The sequence below is a fragment of the Silurus meridionalis genome, chromosome 18 (assembly GCF_014805685.1).
Source record: "Silurus meridionalis isolate SWU-2019-XX chromosome 18, ASM1480568v1, whole genome shotgun sequence".
Taxonomy (NCBI): Eukaryota; Metazoa; Chordata; class Actinopteri; order Siluriformes; family Siluridae; genus Silurus; species Silurus meridionalis.
Window position 1 is genome coordinate 27933021 of NC_060901.1, and position 17324 is coordinate 27950344.

Genomic DNA, 17324 nt, shown 5'->3' on the forward strand with positions numbered 1-17324 from the left:
AGTCGTCTCTCTCACCTTGTTGACTCGGGACATGATGGCGAAAATAGCAGCGTCTGGAATAACAGTCGTCTCGATGCCGTCTCTGGACAGACTGGTGGCCATCTCGTGACCCTGAGACACACACACACACACACACACACACACACACACACACACACCCTTAGTAATGTGCTAAAGTGCAGTGCTATCACTACAGCAGGGGATTGTGGGTAATGTTACCTGACAGAAAGGTGCGCACTCTGCGACAATGACGTGAAATTTGCGTTTGCGAGCGGCGTCCTTCAGAAAAGCCTCAACGGTGCGCGAGCGTCCAATAGTCATGATCACCTCGTTAGAGTGAATGTGCTCCAGAGCCTGCATCGCTATATTATCTGTAGTACCCTCTATACACACACACACACACACACAAACATAAGTGTGTGAGTATGTGGAAGAGAGAGAGAGTGTGTGTGTGTGTGTGTAAGTAAGTGCGTGCGTGCGCAAGTGTGTGTGCGTGTGCATGTGAGTATAAGTGTGTGTGAGTGCGTGCACGCGTGTGAGAGTGTGTGTGCGTGCATGTGCGGGAGTGCAAGTGTGTGAGTATGTGTGTGTGTGTAAAAGTGTGTGAATGCGTGTGTATGTGGGAGTGCATGTGAGTGCGTGTGTGTATGTGTGCGTGTGTGTGTGGGAGTGCATGTACGTGCATGTGTGTGTATGTATGTGCATGTGTGGGAGTGTATGTATGTGTGTGCTGAAAAGATTAAGGAAATCTGCCAGACCTTCACTTCCTCTCCAACAATGATCACACAACACAGCCAGTAATCCACTGCTTCTGTCAAACTTCAACATTAACAGAAGATGAGATACTGCAAGTCATCCAATCGTACAATCCCACCACCTGCCCTCTGGATCCAATCCCTTCAACTATGCGTCAGACCATCACACAAGATCTCCTGCCCTTCATCTCCACAATCATCAACGGTCCCATCAGACATCAACATCTACAGACTGCTAGCACTTCTCTCTCTCTCTCTCTCTCTCTCTCTCTCTCTCTCTCTCTCTCTCTCTCTCTCTCTCCTCCCCCACACACACACACACCAGTCTGGCTTCAGTCCGTGTAATGTGGTGTGAGTGAGTGAGTGTGTGTGTGTGTGTGTGTGTGTGTGTGTGTGTGTGTGTGTGTGTGTGTGTGTGTGTGTGTGTGTACCGAGCTCAGTCAGCAGCTCATTAATGGCCTCGATGACGTTTGCTTTGAGGGCGCTGAAGTGAGTTCTGAAGTTTTCTTCACTTAAGCCCCCTGATGTCAGGAGCTTGTGCAAGGACTCCTGCTGATCAGCTTCTTCACTGCTACCACGAGACCTACACACACACACACACACACACACCACACACACGTCTCAGCTGAGTTAAGGTGAAACATACAATGTGGCTGCTGTGGAACATTATTAGGGTGTCGAGGGTGTGTGTGTGTGTGTGTGTGTGTGTGTTGGTGCCTGGCATATTCCTCTCGAATGATCTTCAGAACTCGACGGATCATGTTCCCCACTGTGGTCTCAGAGGGCTGAGCTGCAGTCATTCTCCTGCCCTCCTTACGTATGATTTCCATCAGGTCACCTACACACACACGAGACAAAGTGAGGGGCATTAGGTGGGTTGAACCAAAATTCGAGCTTCTGTTTGGCAAGATGCCGTTGTTGGCTGCAATTCTTGAAGGCCTCTCCCTCTCTCTCTCTCTCTCTCTCTCTCTCTCTCTGCTGGAAGTTAGTGCCTTGGTCAGATATCAGTTCTGAGGGAGTGCCTCTACGTGCTATAAATCTCCTCAGAGCCATGAGGAAGGAATCAGTGTCTATAGCTGTGAGAAGCTCAATGTGTGCACATCGAGTTGTAAGACACTTAAAGATTATCTACCCCCACACACACACACACACACACACAGAGAGCAAGAACTAATCAGATCTTCCTGACCAATCAGAGTGCAGGATGACTGGTTATTGGGTTAGAGACACACCGGCGCTGCTCCAGCGGGCCTGAGCGGTGATTCTGCGCAGTAGAGCCGCGGTGTCTCTCGCCGTCTCCGCCGACCCGCGGACTGATCCAGAGCCGCTGCCGCTGCGCTTCAACTCCGCCAGGAACGCTTCAATCCGCTCCGACAGATCCGTCTCTTTATCCGCCTCCCGCATCGTACCCCAGTCTACACACACACACACACACACACACACACACTGTCTAGACCAGTCTACACACACACACACACACACACACACACACACACACACACACACTGTCTAGACCAGTCTACACACACACACACTGTCTAGACCAGTCTACACACAGATACACACACACACACACACACACACTGTCTAGACCAGTCTACACAGATACACACACACACACACTGTCTAGACCAGTCTACACACAGATACACACACACACACACACACACACTGTCTAGACCAGTCTACACACAGATACACACACACACACACACACACTGTCTAGACCAGTCTACACACAGATACACACACACTGTCTAGACCAGTCTACACACAGATACACACACACACACACACACACACACACTGTCTAGACCAGTCTACACACAGATACACACACACACACACACACACACACACAGTCTACACACAGATACACACACACACACACACACACACACACACACACACACACACAGTCTAGACCAGTCCACACACACACACACACACACACACACACACACACACACACACACACACACTGTCTAGACCAGTCTACACACACACACACACACACACACACACACACACACACACAGTCTAGACCAGTCTACACACAGATACACACACACACACACACACACACACACACACACACTGTCTAGACCAGTCTACACACAGATACACACACACACACTGTCTAGACCAGTCTACACACAGATACACACACACACACACACACACACACACACACACACACACTGTCTAGACCAGTCTACACACAGATACACACACACACACACACACACACACACACACACACACTGTCTAGACCAGTCTACACACAGATACACACAGATACACACACACACACACACTGTCTAGACCAGTCTACACACAGATACACACACACACACACACACACACACACTGTCTAGACCAGTCTACACACAGATACACACACACACACACACACACACACTGTCTAGACCAGTCTATACACACACACACACACACACACACACACACACACACACACTGTCTAGACCAGTCTACACACACACACTGTCTAGACCAGTCTACACACACACACACACACACACACACACTGTCTAGACCAGTCTACACACACACTGTCTAGACCAGTCACACACACACACACACACACACACTGTCTAGACCAGTCCCACACACACACACACACACACACACTGTCTAGACCAGTCCCACACACACACACACACACACACACACACACTGTCTAGACCAGTCCACACACACACACACACACACACACACACACACACTGTCTAGACCAGTCCACACACACACACACACACACACTGTCTAGACCAGTCACACACACACACACACACACACACTGTCTAGACCAGTCACACACACACACACACACACACACAGTCTAGACCAGTCCACACACACACACTGTCTAGACCAGTCTACACACACACACACACACACACACACAGTCTAGACCAGTCTACACACAGATACACACACACACACTGTCTAGACCAGTCCCCACACACACACACACACACACACACACACACACACAGTCTAGACCAGTCCCCACACACACACACACACACACACACACACACACACAGTCTAGACCAGTCCACACACACACACACACACACACACAGTCTAGACCAGTCCACACACACACACACACACACACTGTCTAGACCAGTCCACACACACACACACACACACACACACACACACACACACCGTCTAGACCAGTCTACACAGATACACACACACACACACACACACACACTGTCTAGACCAGTCTACACACACACACACACACACACTGTCTAGACCAGTCTACACACACACACACACACACACACACACACTGTCTAGACCAGTCTACACACAGATACACACACACACACACACACACACACTGTCTAGACCAGTCTACACACAGATACACACACACACACACACACTGTCTAGACCAGTCTACACACAGACACACACAGATACACACACACACACTGTCTAGACCAGTCTACACAGATACACACACACACACACACACACACACACACTGTCTAGACCAGTCTACACACAGATACACACACACACACACACACTGTCTAGACCAGTCTACACACAGATACACACACACACACACACACACACACACTGTCTAGACCAGTCTACACACACACACACACACACACACACACACTGTCTAGACCAGTCTACACACAGATACACACACACACACACACACACACACACACACACACACACTGTCTAGACCAGTCTACACACAGATACACACACACTGTCTAGACCAGTCTACACACAGATACACACACACACACACACACACTGTCTAGACCAGTCTACACACAGATACACACACACACACACACACACACACACACACACACACACTGTCTAGACCAGTCTACACACAGATACACACACACACACACACACACAGTCTAGACCAGTCTACACACAGATACACACACACACACACTGTCTAGACCAGTCTACACACACACACACACACTGTCTAGACCAGTCTACACACAGATACACACACACACACACACACACACACACACACACACACACACACACTGTCTAGACCAGTCTACACACAGATACACACACACACACACACACTGTCTAGACCAGTCTACACACAGATACACACACACACACACACACACACACTGTCTAGACCAGTCTACACACACACTGTCTAGACCAGTCTACACACACACACACACACACACACACACACACACACAAACTGTCTAGACCAGTCCACACACACACTGTCTAGACCAGTCTACACACACACACACACACACACACACACACACACTGTCTAGACCAGTCTACACACAGATACACACACTGTCTAGACCAGTCTACACACAGATACACACACTGTCTAGACCAGTCTACACACAGATACACACACTGTCTAGACCAGTCTACACACAGATACACACACACACTGTCTAGAGCAGTCTACACACAGATACACACACACACTGTCTAGACCAGTCTACACACAGTTACAGCAGGATCCCTCGGTTTTGCTCTCTCTCGTGTCCTACACACTTTCCTGCACACAGAAACAGCGTCAAACACTCGCCGCCATTTACTTCCGGTACTCGCCCCCAATTTATTTCCGCTCACGTCATTAAAGTTATGTCAAATTAAAAGTTCCTCCCGAAGTAAAACTTGATTATAAGAACAGTGTCGACTGAATATTAATTCGTTTGAAGAAATAAATAAGTACCAATTATAATATTATTAATATATATATATTTATATAAATGACATAAAAATTTTATCTGACGGAAGAAATATATATAACTTACCTCATTTCACTTCTTCACCTCACTTCCGGTAACAAATATTTCAAATTAAAAGCTCGAACACGGTCCATATCTATTACTACTGCATTTGCTTTAATTAATTTAAAAAATATTCTTAAATGTTAATATTTAATAAGAAAAGATGAAAAGGGAAACCTGTATACATAAACAACGTGAAACAATTATACAATTACAACTAATATAATATAAAGAGTAGATGAATTTACATTGCATTCTTTAATAACAGGGTTATACATCATAATAAAAAATATATTTTTACTTTGTTTTTTTCATATTTCAGTTTATAAAATATTTTTTTAACTTATTTAAAAATCTGTTGTCATTATTATTATTATTATTATTATTATTATTAATAATATAAAGTAATCTCATTTTAAACAGAATTAGGATAAAGCTTGGAGGATAGACGGTAAATAAATAAATAAATAAATAAATAAATAAATAAATAACATTTCATGTAATTTCATCTAATAGCTACGGAAACGGTGTGAAGCTAGCCACGATATCCTACCTGACCTATGTTCTACATATTTCAAAATAAAAGTTTGTCAGAACGTTTTAGAAAACTGTATATATATATATATATATATATATATATATATATATATATATATATATATATATATATATATATAATAGTAAATAATAATAATATTATTATTACAGCACAGAAGTTTTCATTTGGGACACAAGTTTATGGGGTTATGAAGTAAACGATGGTGGCGCCAAAGACAGATAATTTAATGTTAATGTTAGGAAGTTCTCCTCTTTAGCTCGAAGGACCATATAAAGGATTCTTACTATCTGGTATGCTCTGATCAGGGGATTGAACTCGCCCCAGCGTGTCAGTAAAAACACCATACAGGATTCAGAACTCTACTTTACTGGGTATAGAATATGAAGAAAAGGAGAGGAGGAGAAGAGCAGGTGGTACAGATGTACTTTCAGTGCTTCTAAAAGGGTGTGTGTGTGTGTGTGTGTGTGATTAGAAGGTCAGATATTAAACTCTTTTTTTAGTTGTTATTAAAATTAATTCATATTTATATTTAAATAAAACATTAAAGATGTGAATTCTTCTAAAAATGAGATGAAATTCAGACACACAAGAAAAAACCCACAGCGTTTATTTGAAGTAAATCAGGAGCTCCAGGAACCACGTCATGTTCCTGAACATATTGTGAAAAAGAAACCTCAGGTTCCTGAGGAAACCTGCACAGAAAGAACCTGAAGCAGTTTGTTGTGAGAATGTTTATTGAAGGAGAACAACCTCAAAACCTGCTACAAAATCAATAAACCTTCACCACAATCATCTACTGCCTGAGAACCCATCACATCATCCTTCACCAGGAACATCTCCTCAGAGACACAGGAGAAATAAAAACATGGAGACACAGAGGAACCAGGAAAACCAGGAGAACATGAAGAACTGAATCCGGAGACGAAGATAAAACAACTTTCCTTTAATTGCTGCGTAACAAAAACCCCACAGAAGAAAAACATTTAATCTGAACTCAGGTGACGCACGAGACGCCGGTGTCCTCCTTCACCCATCCTCATGTTACTCAGGTGTGTGTGTGTGTGTGTGTGAGGTTCTCCAGGTTCCTTGGTGAGGAGGCGTGGTTATGAGGTGCGCTGCGATGCTGTAACTGGTAACTAGCAGTGAAAGGGGCGGGGCTTACGTATCACCCTCTGTGTGAAATGGAAAAATATTACGGAGAAAAGGACCGACGTGCAAAAACGTGCCACAAAAAGGTGGCGTGACGTCACACGTAAACACTCCGGGATGCAGGATGATTTTAAAAAAAAAACAAAAAAAACCACAAATTTAGAGATTTGTAATTATTACGATTTATCAAAAAACTCTTCCCAAACACACACACACCACCAAACCCCCCCCACACACACACCCAAACACACACCCACACCCCCCAAACCCCACACACACACACACAATATGAAACTGACAATTAATAATTAAAAAAAAAATTGCAACAGTGTAAAATGAAAAAAGGGGCGTGGCTTCCCGGTGTGTGATTGGTGGTTCTGGATGTCAGGTCTTTTTTACTCAATGAGCTTCTTGGCTTTGAAGAAGCGGCGCAGGTAGAACACCTGCCACGTGGCCAAACCCACCAGACAGCACATGGAGAACACGCTGAAGTACAGCACACGCATGTTGGTCGACTCTGCAGGGGAGGAAATTATGTCATTATCAATCTTTTTATTAATTACATTACATCATGTGATACTGGACTCAGGAAAGATCACTGGGGCAGAGCTTTAGTGAGTGTGTGTGTATGTGTGTGTGTGTCTCACCGTTGGTGTCCCTCATCTCCTCCTCTCTCTTCTTCATGTAGGCGAAGTCATTAACAATGGACTCTGAGAGATCCTCCAGACGCCTCAGCTCCACCTCCAGGGGCTTCAGCTTCTCCACCTTCGCGATCTGAGTCACACACACACACACACACACACACACACACACACACAGAGTAAGGTGAAGCAGCAGGAGAAGTGTAGAGTTGTACGTGTTTATTATGAGTTAGTGGTGCAGATGGAAACATCTGGAACACAAACCTCCTCGTAGTTCTTTGCCTCAACTCCATGTTTCATATCCAAATTCACCAACTGATCAGGAACACGGCCGAGAGCTACAGAGAGAGGGAGCAGTGTTACTTATACAGTCAGCATTTATTATTATTATCAGTGCTGAGGATGAAGAGGATGATGAGGATGATGAAGGTCAGAACTCACCCATCTGTGACTTGCTCTCGAAACAGACCTCGAACATGTCGTAGTCTTCAGTGGTGAAGGCGAACTTCCCCTTCATAGCGTCTTCTTTAGAGTACAGGGTGTGACCTGTCGAGTCTGTGATCTACAACACAACAGTCTGATATTACACCGTCGCCACACAACAGTCTGATATTACACCGTCGCCACACAACAGTCTGATATTACACCGTCGCCACACAACAGTCTGATATTACACCGTCGCCACACAACAGTCTGATATTACACCGTCGCCACACAACAGTCTGGTATTACACCGTCGCCACACAACAGTCTGGTATTACACCGTCGCCACACAACAGTCTGGTATTACACCGTCACCACACAACAGTCTGATATTACTAGGGCTGGGACGATTCACTAATCTGGCGATTCAATACATATTGCGATTCTGTAGCTATTGCGATTCATTGTTTAAATTGTGATTTTTGTTTGCTTAATAAAGATTAGACAATGACAAATACTTGATCATACCCTTAAAGAGACTTTATATGAGTTATATTAACAAAAATAATGCATCACATCTTTCTGAATTTTTATTTCAGGAGCACACATACATAGAGCATAAAGAACCTTGAAGCATAAAACCTTGAAGCTTTTTAAGTACCAAAAACTTGAATATAATATTTAAATGTGCAACAAATAACTAAAAACAATACTCTCTGAAATAAAATAAAAGTGCCGTTAAACTGTTCCAATGTCCAACTCAGTCAAGGTGCTAATATCCTTCTCTCTCTTCCTCACCTCAGGTGAGAGCTATTATGGCATCTCGTTGAAACGTCTGTTATAAGTTTGTGCACAGGAGCTCCAGTAACTTTTGTTTTTCCTGCAAAACATGAAGTCCTGCAGCACTTCTATGGAAATATCCAGTGATGCGTCGTACTCGTCCGAGTAACTTCGCGACAGCGGGCAGCTTCACTGTGAGGACAGATTATGAGTGTGCGCGTAGCACTTAATATGGAGAAAGCCGGTTAATTGGGCAGCGATAACCATATTAGACACATTGTCTGTGACTAAAGCAGGATCTTTATCCGTTAAACAATTCTCAGAGGTTTGCTTTCTCGCACCAGCTTCAAACGGATACGACGTCATCTGATACGGACAACGACAAAATACGTTTCGCCCTCTGTTGGAATAAAAGCGGTAACATCTTCCCACCATCTCTCTGGAACAGTAAAATAATTAAATATATATCGATTCTGAGGTAGACAAATCGATCTCAAAATCGTTTTAAAAAGAATCGCGATAGTTTGGTGAATCGATTTTTTCTCCCACCCTTAGATATTACACCGTCCCTACACCACACAACAGTCCAATATTACACCGTCACTACACTGCAACAGTCCGATATTACACCGTCACTACACTGCAACAGTCCGATATTACACCGTCACTACACTGCAACAGTCCGATATTACACCGTCCCTACACTGCAACAGTCTGATATTACACCGTCCCTACACTGCAACAGTCTGATATTACACCGTCCCTACACTACACAACAGTCTGATATTACACCATCACACAACAGTCTGATATTACACCATCATCACACAACACAACAGTCTGATCTTACACCGTCCCTACACTACAACACAACACCCTAATATTACACTGTCACTAAAACACCAGTCTGATATTACAATGTCACTACACTACAACATTATGATATTACACCGTCATCACACAACAGTCTGATATTACACCATCACTACACAACACAGTCACGTGATCCCGACACGTGTGTACAGTGGAACCTCGCATGCTCATGACTCTTATTCAGATCGGCTCGTGAGCAACCGCGAGCTGCTCAAAACGCTAGTTTTAACATTTCTCAAATCAAGGTTTATCTCATTAAAACACACTTCAGCATACTATATAAAGTGAGTACCCATTACTGTATTTTCTGTACTTCTCTACTGCATACTTTACTGTACCTGTACTTTATTTTTAATTAAGGATTGTAATTGCTGTTAATTTACATAAAGTATTGTTAAAATAGTCTAATAATGAAGTGTTATATAGTGAAATAGTGTTATTTACTCATTTAAATCGATTTCGTATAGTGTTCTTTGGGTTTTTACTGGGTTGGAAGGGGCGTATCAAAAGGTCGCGAAAATTCGGAACTCGCGACCGGTCTTGGTCCCTAACCCTCACGAGCTCCAAGGTTCCACTGTATTACACCTGACTGAGGACTCGTCACTCCTCCACCTGCTCTCATACTTAGTCATGAGAAGCAGTACACTGTGTTTAACACCAGGGGGAGACACACTCATGTGCATGTGTGTGTATAGATAGATAGATAGATATATATATATATATATATATCTCTATACACACACACACACAATTAGTGATTAAATATTTAAGTGTGTGTAGTAAACACCTGCATATATATTTATCTAACTTAATTGTAATACAGTCGTGTGTGTTCATTACACACTAAATACACATTATTTCCCCAAACCAAACTCTCACACTAACACTGCAGTACTAACAGTACTCTCACCTCACCTTTCTCCCCATCTCTCTATTCTTTTCTTACCCTTCTACTATTTTATATATATAATTTCCCCAAATATACATGAGAATATCTCTATAGATCTCATTAATATAATACTTTGATCACATGACCAGATTTGGACCAATCACTGCAGTCCAGACTCTTTACACTCCTGTAGAAATGTGGGATGTTCACTCAGGTTACACCTGTGTGTGTGTGTGTGTGTGTGTGTGTGTGTGTGTGTGAGATAAAATATATAAATATACCTATATAATAAAAATCATTATTATTATAATGGAGTTATTGTTCATCACTTCTGTTTTTATCTCATTATTAATATTATTTGTACGGAGTTTCTTTAGTGTTTATGATCAATATTGTTTTAGTGTATAATGTTATTTATGATCATTTTATAATTCCTGTGTGTGTGTGTGTGTGTGTGTGTGTGTGTGTGTGTGTGTGTGTGAAGGTGAACAGCTGTTTCTGGCGCGTGCGCAACCCGGAAGCGTCGCGTGTCATCAGTATTTATAATCAATTACAAGTTAATCTTCTTTAAAGAATAATAAATGTATTATAATAATAATAATAATAATAATAATAATAATAATAATAAGTGTTTATTTAGGGTTGAGCCCAGTACCCTGTGTTTATCCCCTGGACTCGGTTATAAAGTCTATAAATACAGATTTATTTGTTATAATAAGTTTAATCGAGTGATATAAAGGTGATAATATGATAAATATTTCAGTTTCGGGATTTAAATCTATTTATTGTGTCACTGAGAATCCGGCTGCTTGAGCTGACGTCGCCTTGTAGTTAGCATTAGCGTTAGCATTAGCGTTAGCATTAGCTCCGTGCCTACCTTCAGGTTAACTTTACTGTTCGCCTGCTCGCTGATCTCGTACTCGCCCGTCACCAGCACGTCCTTGTGGATCTCCTCCTTCAGACATTTCCGCGTCCTGATCGGCAGAAAGAAGGAAATTGACGCCACGGACTGAAGGAGCAGCAGCAGAAAGAGGACGCGGAGAAGAGCCATGGCTGCTTCGGGCCGAAATCAACGGGAACCTCACTGCGCATGCGCTTCGGTCTTACGCAGGCGGGCGCTGGTGCGCATGCGTAGTGCTGCGTTGTAGAGGCCTGTGGAGCCGCCGTTTAAAGCTCAGAATAACAAAGTGAGGGTGAGGGTGTAACACTGTAACTCTGTAACATGTGATAGTCGTACAGCATTACAGTAACTTACTGTAAAACTTTAACGTTATAACACTGTACCTCCATAACATTACAACACTGTAACGTTGTAACACTGTATCACTGTAACACCATAACACGGAAACACTGTATCACTGTAACACCATAACACGGAAACACGGAAACACTGTATCACTGTAACACCATAACACGGAAACACTGTATCACTGTAACACCATAACACGGAAACACTGTATCACTATAACACCATAACACGGAAACACTGTATCACTGTAACACCATAACACGGAAACACTGTATCACTTTAACACCATAACACTGAAACACTGTATCACTGTAACACCATAACACGGAAACACTGTATCACTGTAACACCATAACACGGAAACACTGTATCACTGTAACACAATAACACGGAAACACTGTATCACTGTAACACCATAACACGGAAACACTGTATCACTGTAACACCATAACACGGAAACACTGTATCACTTTAACACCATAACACTGAAACACTGTATCACTTTAACACCATAACAATGCTGTAACACTGTAAGGCTGTAACACTGTAGCACTGTAATGCTGTAATGCTGTAAGGCTGTAACATTGTAGCACTGTAACACTGTAACACTGTAATGCTGTAACACTGTAAGGCTGTAACACTGTAAGGCTGTAACACTGTAGCATTGTAATGCTGTAAGGCTGTAACGTTGTAGCACTGTAACACTGTAACGCTGTAAGGCTGTAACACTGTAATGCTGTAACACTGTAATGCTGTAATGCTGTAACACTGTAAGGCTGTAACACTGTAGCACTGTAATGCTGTAATGCTGTAAGGCTGTAACATTGTAGCACTGTAGCACTGTAACGCTGTAACACTGTAACACTGTAATGCTGTAACACTGTATCACTGTGTTGTTTGAGTGTGTCTCAGCTCATCTGGCCTCCTACAGGAGGTTTGTCATCACACGGTTCTAATTTTACTGCAGCTGATGCTGAGGCTGCTGTTCAAGCAAAAGCCTTCTATTCCTGCACCACCGTCATCATCAGCACCATCATCACCATTTCTGAAGCTCCCCCAGCACTCCACCAGAGTATTTATAGAGGAACTCGCTCTACGTCACCACTCACTGATCCTGGTGTGTGTGTGTGTGTGTGTGTGTGTTATTTTTAGCAGTAAACATGCTAACTGTGATGGCTACAAGCTAAAAATAATTAGCATTAGTGATAACTAGTGACTAGCATCAACACGAGCTGGTGGATTGTTGTGGTGTTTTGTAACTCCGCCCCCTTGGGGAAGGAAGTGACGATGGTGATGGACGCTCTGCAGGCCGTAGTTGCGTCACTGTGGCGTATCTTTGCGCACACGTTGTTGTGTAACTGACAGGAAGTAAGCCTGAGACGAAACGCTGACCTCGGCCCATCTCAGCACGTTACTGAGAACTCAACACCACAACGAAAAGTGAACACATCGCTAACATTGTCGGTTATTCCATGCTAACTCCATGCTAAAATTTTACTTGTTTTATTACATTTTGGAAACCCAGCTGAATTCTGGGAAAATTAATATGTAAATATGCTAATATGTAAATTCTGTATGCTAATGGAAAAGCAGGCGATGTCAACTCTGTACTTACGGAAGTGATTGTTTTTACTGTATTGCTAGTTCACTTGTTAGCCTGTTTAATGCTAGTTTATTTATTAGCCTGTCTATTATAATAGCAGTTCTTTTGCTAATCAGTTTAATGTAATGCTACTTCATCATCAGGATCATTTCTGTTTCTTCTACAGAGGAGTTTCCTGAAGTGTGGAGAAGTGAAGAGAAGAGAAGGAGAAGTTTCCTGAAGTGTGGAGAAGATGAAATGATAAAATAATTGAGAATATGAGATGGGAAGTCTGGAATATAAGATGAGAAGATGATGAGATAATGAGAAGATAAGATTATGAGATGATGGGAATATGAGAATATGAGATGAGAAGATGATGAGCATAGAGGAAACTCCTCTTCCGCTGTTCCTCTCAGTCTGTGTGGTTTTCCAACTTCACTTTCCCGCATCAGGTTTCATCATCGCTGATCTGAAAGTGTGTGTGTGACGTGACAAGTGTGTGTGTGTGTGTGTGTGACGTGACACCTGACCTCAGCAACATGGTATGAGGTTTTATTGACTTTAACACACAGAATGCTGTACAGTGAATAATTGTTTTTATTTGGACACATTTTCTTCACATTCCAGTACAAAAATAAAATAAATCCATAATTTATTACTACTTCGATATACGTGATAAACGATGTTTTCACAGAAAACTTCCTGTAATGCTGTAATATCAGATTAGCACAGAGGCTGGATAAAGGAAACGCACACGAGTTCCTGAGTCTCCTGAACCACCCTACTGTTTCTATGGAGCACCAGAATTGATTTATTTACCACACACACACACACACACACACACACACACACACACACACATAAGAACATGCTACATGTATAAGAGGCTCATTAATACGCATCAGTGATCAGATTAGTAATGAGATTGCTTGGAGGAGTCTGTCGGCCTGCAGTGAAGTTCGTTAAGGTCAGTGTTGAAGATGATGGAGGTGTGAGAAGGTCTCTATAGCGTGAGCAGTGTGGGCGAGCTCAGCGAATCGGACGACTGCTCGTTAGCGCTGCCGTCACGCCGGAGCAGAGGGCCGCAGCCGGAGAAGGTGTCGTTCTCGGGGTACGAGAAGACGAAGGAAGACGTGTAGGACGTGCAAGTGGGCGTGCACATGACCACGGGCGTACACAAAGGCTCCAGGTCCAGGGTAGCCGGAGTGTAGAGGGGCTCCCAGTCCTGAGCGTACAGGGAGTTGGACAGGTCGATGTCCGGGACAGAGCGAGCCGTCTCCGTGTCGGACCTGGTGAGGAAATCTAGTGACGCTTCCAGAGAGGATTCGAGGTCGGACAGCTTGACGGTGGTGGACGAGGTGGTGGTGGACGTGGAGGTCAGCATGGAAGGTGCGACAGAGCTCACTACGCTTTCAGACGAAGCCGGAGACACGCAGGGTTCGCTGTAAGACGTGTCCATCTGAGACGAGATCTTACAGATGGGCTGGTGTGCAGCCAGGATGAACTCCAGACGCTCTTTGTCCTTCAGGAGGTTTGCGATGTCGTTCTGCAGAGACGATTTCTCGTCCTCCAGCTTGTCTGTTTCCTGGTAAAAGAAAAAAGACTCATCAGTTTCAATCCTTCTGTAAGTTTGGTGTTTGATTGGCGATTGAGAAGGAGGTGCTGATCGACACTTACAGCTTGTAGGGTATCCGTGAGTTCGCGTCTCCTGTTGCGGCATTTAGCGGCTGCCATCTTGTTTCGTTCACGCCGCAGACGTTTCTTTGCCTCCTCCTCTGGAGCGAACTGTAAGAACCAGAGCGACAAACGTTTATTTCCATCTAAATGATTGTTTATTTCAGTAGAAACACAGCAGGTGTTGGTATCAGATAAATAAATAATATATAATGATGATATTCACCTGCTCCATTTTGCCCCTGCGGCTGCTGCCGGTGCTGGTGCTCTTCACCATTTTCGCTCTGGAGAGGCTCATGTTGGAGGAGTAAGGATGGACCCTAGTCTTGGACGGAGCCACGGAAGAGACCACTGACTGGACCATCCACTGCAGGTCCGGGCTGGACGAGATGGCCGTGACGGTGGGCACGAAGGACCCTCCTGAGACGGCGAGGTCCGTGAAGTCCTGCGGTGCAAACGTATGGGTTAGATAATGTTCTATGCAAATGGGTTTCGAGAAGAAAAAGAGCTTCGGAATGTTTTGAGAAGGAACATGCAGAATTTACAAGTCAAATGAAAGGAAGCTGGAGGATGAGAAGGTCCGAGAGGCTGGATAATGTTAGAGTAAGAAGAGGTGAGCTAGAGGAGTGTTTACCTGGGCAGGGTTGAGAGGAGAAGCCATGCTGCTGTAGGTCAGGTCGGTTCCGATGCTGGAGAACATCGCGGTATTAAAGCCCGAATAGGAGTTCTCTAGAATCCGAAATAAATCCAAAAAGGGTTGTAAAGGAGAGCTGAGGACTGGAAGTGTCCGGTGTTTCCCCTGAGTGTCCCCGGTGTGTCCAAGTTCTCTGCGATCTTCTGCGATCTGAGTGTTTCTGTGTGTCTCCGAAGTGAAAGTGCTGCCTGTGTGGCGCTCCCAGGCTTATATACTGTGTACTACCCAATGACGCAGGCACAAGGGGGCGTGGCTACTTTTGGTTACACAGATCACACAAGCGACGCAAAACAAACACGGTTGCGACCCAATTCCGCCTGATATTCCACCCGAACCCGCCCTAACGACCCTGTGATTAATATCACGATTAGACCCGTTTCCGATCGAATATTTGAATCTCCGGAGCAGTGCGGAGAAACAGCAGCTCTCTTTCCGAACCAGGGGATCCCATGGCGTCATTTACCTTATATGGTAATCGCATCCTGACGGGTCTGGAGTGGGCGGGGCGCTGATGGGAAATCACTCTGCAGACGGCGCGAGACCATGACGTCACAGAAGCGAGCTATTCTCTCGCTTTTTTTTCTTTCTTTTCTTTTTAAAGTTGCCATGGCAACCGTGCTAATCCTGAACAGCGAGGGAGAGGAAGTTCCCGGATGTGTTTATGTAAAGATAATAATAATAATAATAATAATAATAATAATAATAATCCTGAATGTTGGAATAAAACTGAAATAGAATGCAGAATAATAAAGGCAGTTTTATTGTGTTTGAACTCAATATGCAGTCTTTATTATTAATATAAAGATTATTATGATGTTATGATATTATTATTATTATGATATTATGATGATGATGTTATATAGATAATGTAGTTTTACTATATATTTCCATGTGCCTTGGGCAATTATTATGTGCAATAACTTTAATTTTTATTTATTATAGTCTGACTTTTCTGCCATCTGTTTTTCACTGCTGCTACACTTTACATGTTACTTTATACATTCATATCAATATTTATTCACATGTTCCTGTTTTAATTATCACTTTAATCTTTTACTGTGAGCAACTGCAACCAAACCTTTTCCCCAATAAGATCAGTGAAGAATTCTGATGATGATGAAGATGAAGATGTTGGTCATGTGCACGCATGCGCACTGCGTTCAGGACTGAAACCAGGTTAATATTTAGTAGTGGTTTAGTAATAGATCAGTTGTGTACAGGGCAGGGGAGTTTATAGGACCGTTATAG

The 17324-nt window shown here is 43.4% G+C and overlaps 3 protein-coding genes across 3 annotated transcripts in view; all 3 read right to left on the minus strand.

Moving 5' to 3' along the window:
* The window catches only part of eif2b2 (eukaryotic translation initiation factor 2B, subunit 2 beta), a 6433-nt gene extending 1045 nt beyond the window's left edge, over positions 1–5388 (minus strand). The window contains exons 1-6 of the mRNA XM_046874025.1: positions 5274–5388; positions 1988–2170; positions 1473–1593; positions 1187–1338; positions 220–383; positions 16–111 (exon numbers count right to left, since the gene is read on the minus strand). Coding sequence (XP_046729981.1) covers positions 16–111; positions 220–383; positions 1187–1338; positions 1473–1593; positions 1988–2159 — 705 coding nt within the window. The 5' untranslated portion in view covers positions 2160–2170; positions 5274–5388. The remainder of the gene's footprint in view (positions 1–15; positions 112–219; positions 384–1186; positions 1339–1472; positions 1594–1987; positions 2171–5273) is intronic.
* Positions 5389–7047: 1659 nt separating this feature from the next.
* tmed10 (transmembrane p24 trafficking protein 10) lies at positions 7048–11970 on the minus strand. Its single transcript, XM_046874029.1, has 5 exons — positions 11752–11970; positions 8351–8471; positions 8174–8247; positions 7916–8042; positions 7048–7785 (listed from the first exon to the last, which is right to left on the minus strand). Exons 1-5 carry the CDS (start codon positions 11923–11925, stop codon positions 7664–7666), a joined length of 618 nt encoding a protein of 205 aa, XP_046729985.1. The 5' UTR covers positions 11926–11970; the 3' UTR covers positions 7048–7663.
* A 2274-nt stretch (positions 11971–14244) lies between these two features.
* fosab (v-fos FBJ murine osteosarcoma viral oncogene homolog Ab) lies at positions 14245–16278 on the minus strand. Its single transcript, XM_046874030.1, has 4 exons — positions 16017–16278; positions 15609–15827; positions 15386–15493; positions 14245–15293 (listed from the first exon to the last, which is right to left on the minus strand). Exons 1-4 carry the CDS (start codon positions 16080–16082, stop codon positions 14712–14714), a joined length of 975 nt encoding a protein of 324 aa, XP_046729986.1. The 5' UTR covers positions 16083–16278; the 3' UTR covers positions 14245–14711.
* Positions 16279–17324: the final 1046 nt, after the last annotated feature.

Coding starts and splice junctions, on each gene's coding strand:
- tmed10 (XM_046874029.1), bottom strand. CDS start 11,925: ATGGCTCTTCTCCGCGTCCTCTTTCTGCTGCTGCTCCTTCAGTCCGTG. Junction 8,472..11,751: donor ACAGTAAAGTTAACCTGAAG/GTAGGCACGGAG, acceptor GTTGTGTTGTAG/ATCACAGACTCGACAGGTCA. Junction 8,248..8,350: donor CGAGAGCAAGTCACAGATGG/GTGAGTTCTGAC, acceptor CTCTCTCTGTAG/CTCTCGGCCGTGTTCCTGAT.
- fosab (XM_046874030.1), bottom strand. CDS start 16,082: ATGTTCTCCAGCATCGGAACCGACCTGACCTACAGCAGCATGGCTTCT. Junction 15,494..15,608: donor GCAGGGGCAAAATGGAGCAG/GTGAATATCATC, acceptor TGGTTCTTACAG/TTCGCTCCAGAGGAGGAGGC. Junction 15,294..15,385: donor TCACGGATACCCTACAAGCT/GTAAGTGTCGAT, acceptor TTCTTTTACCAG/GAAACAGACAAGCTGGAGGA.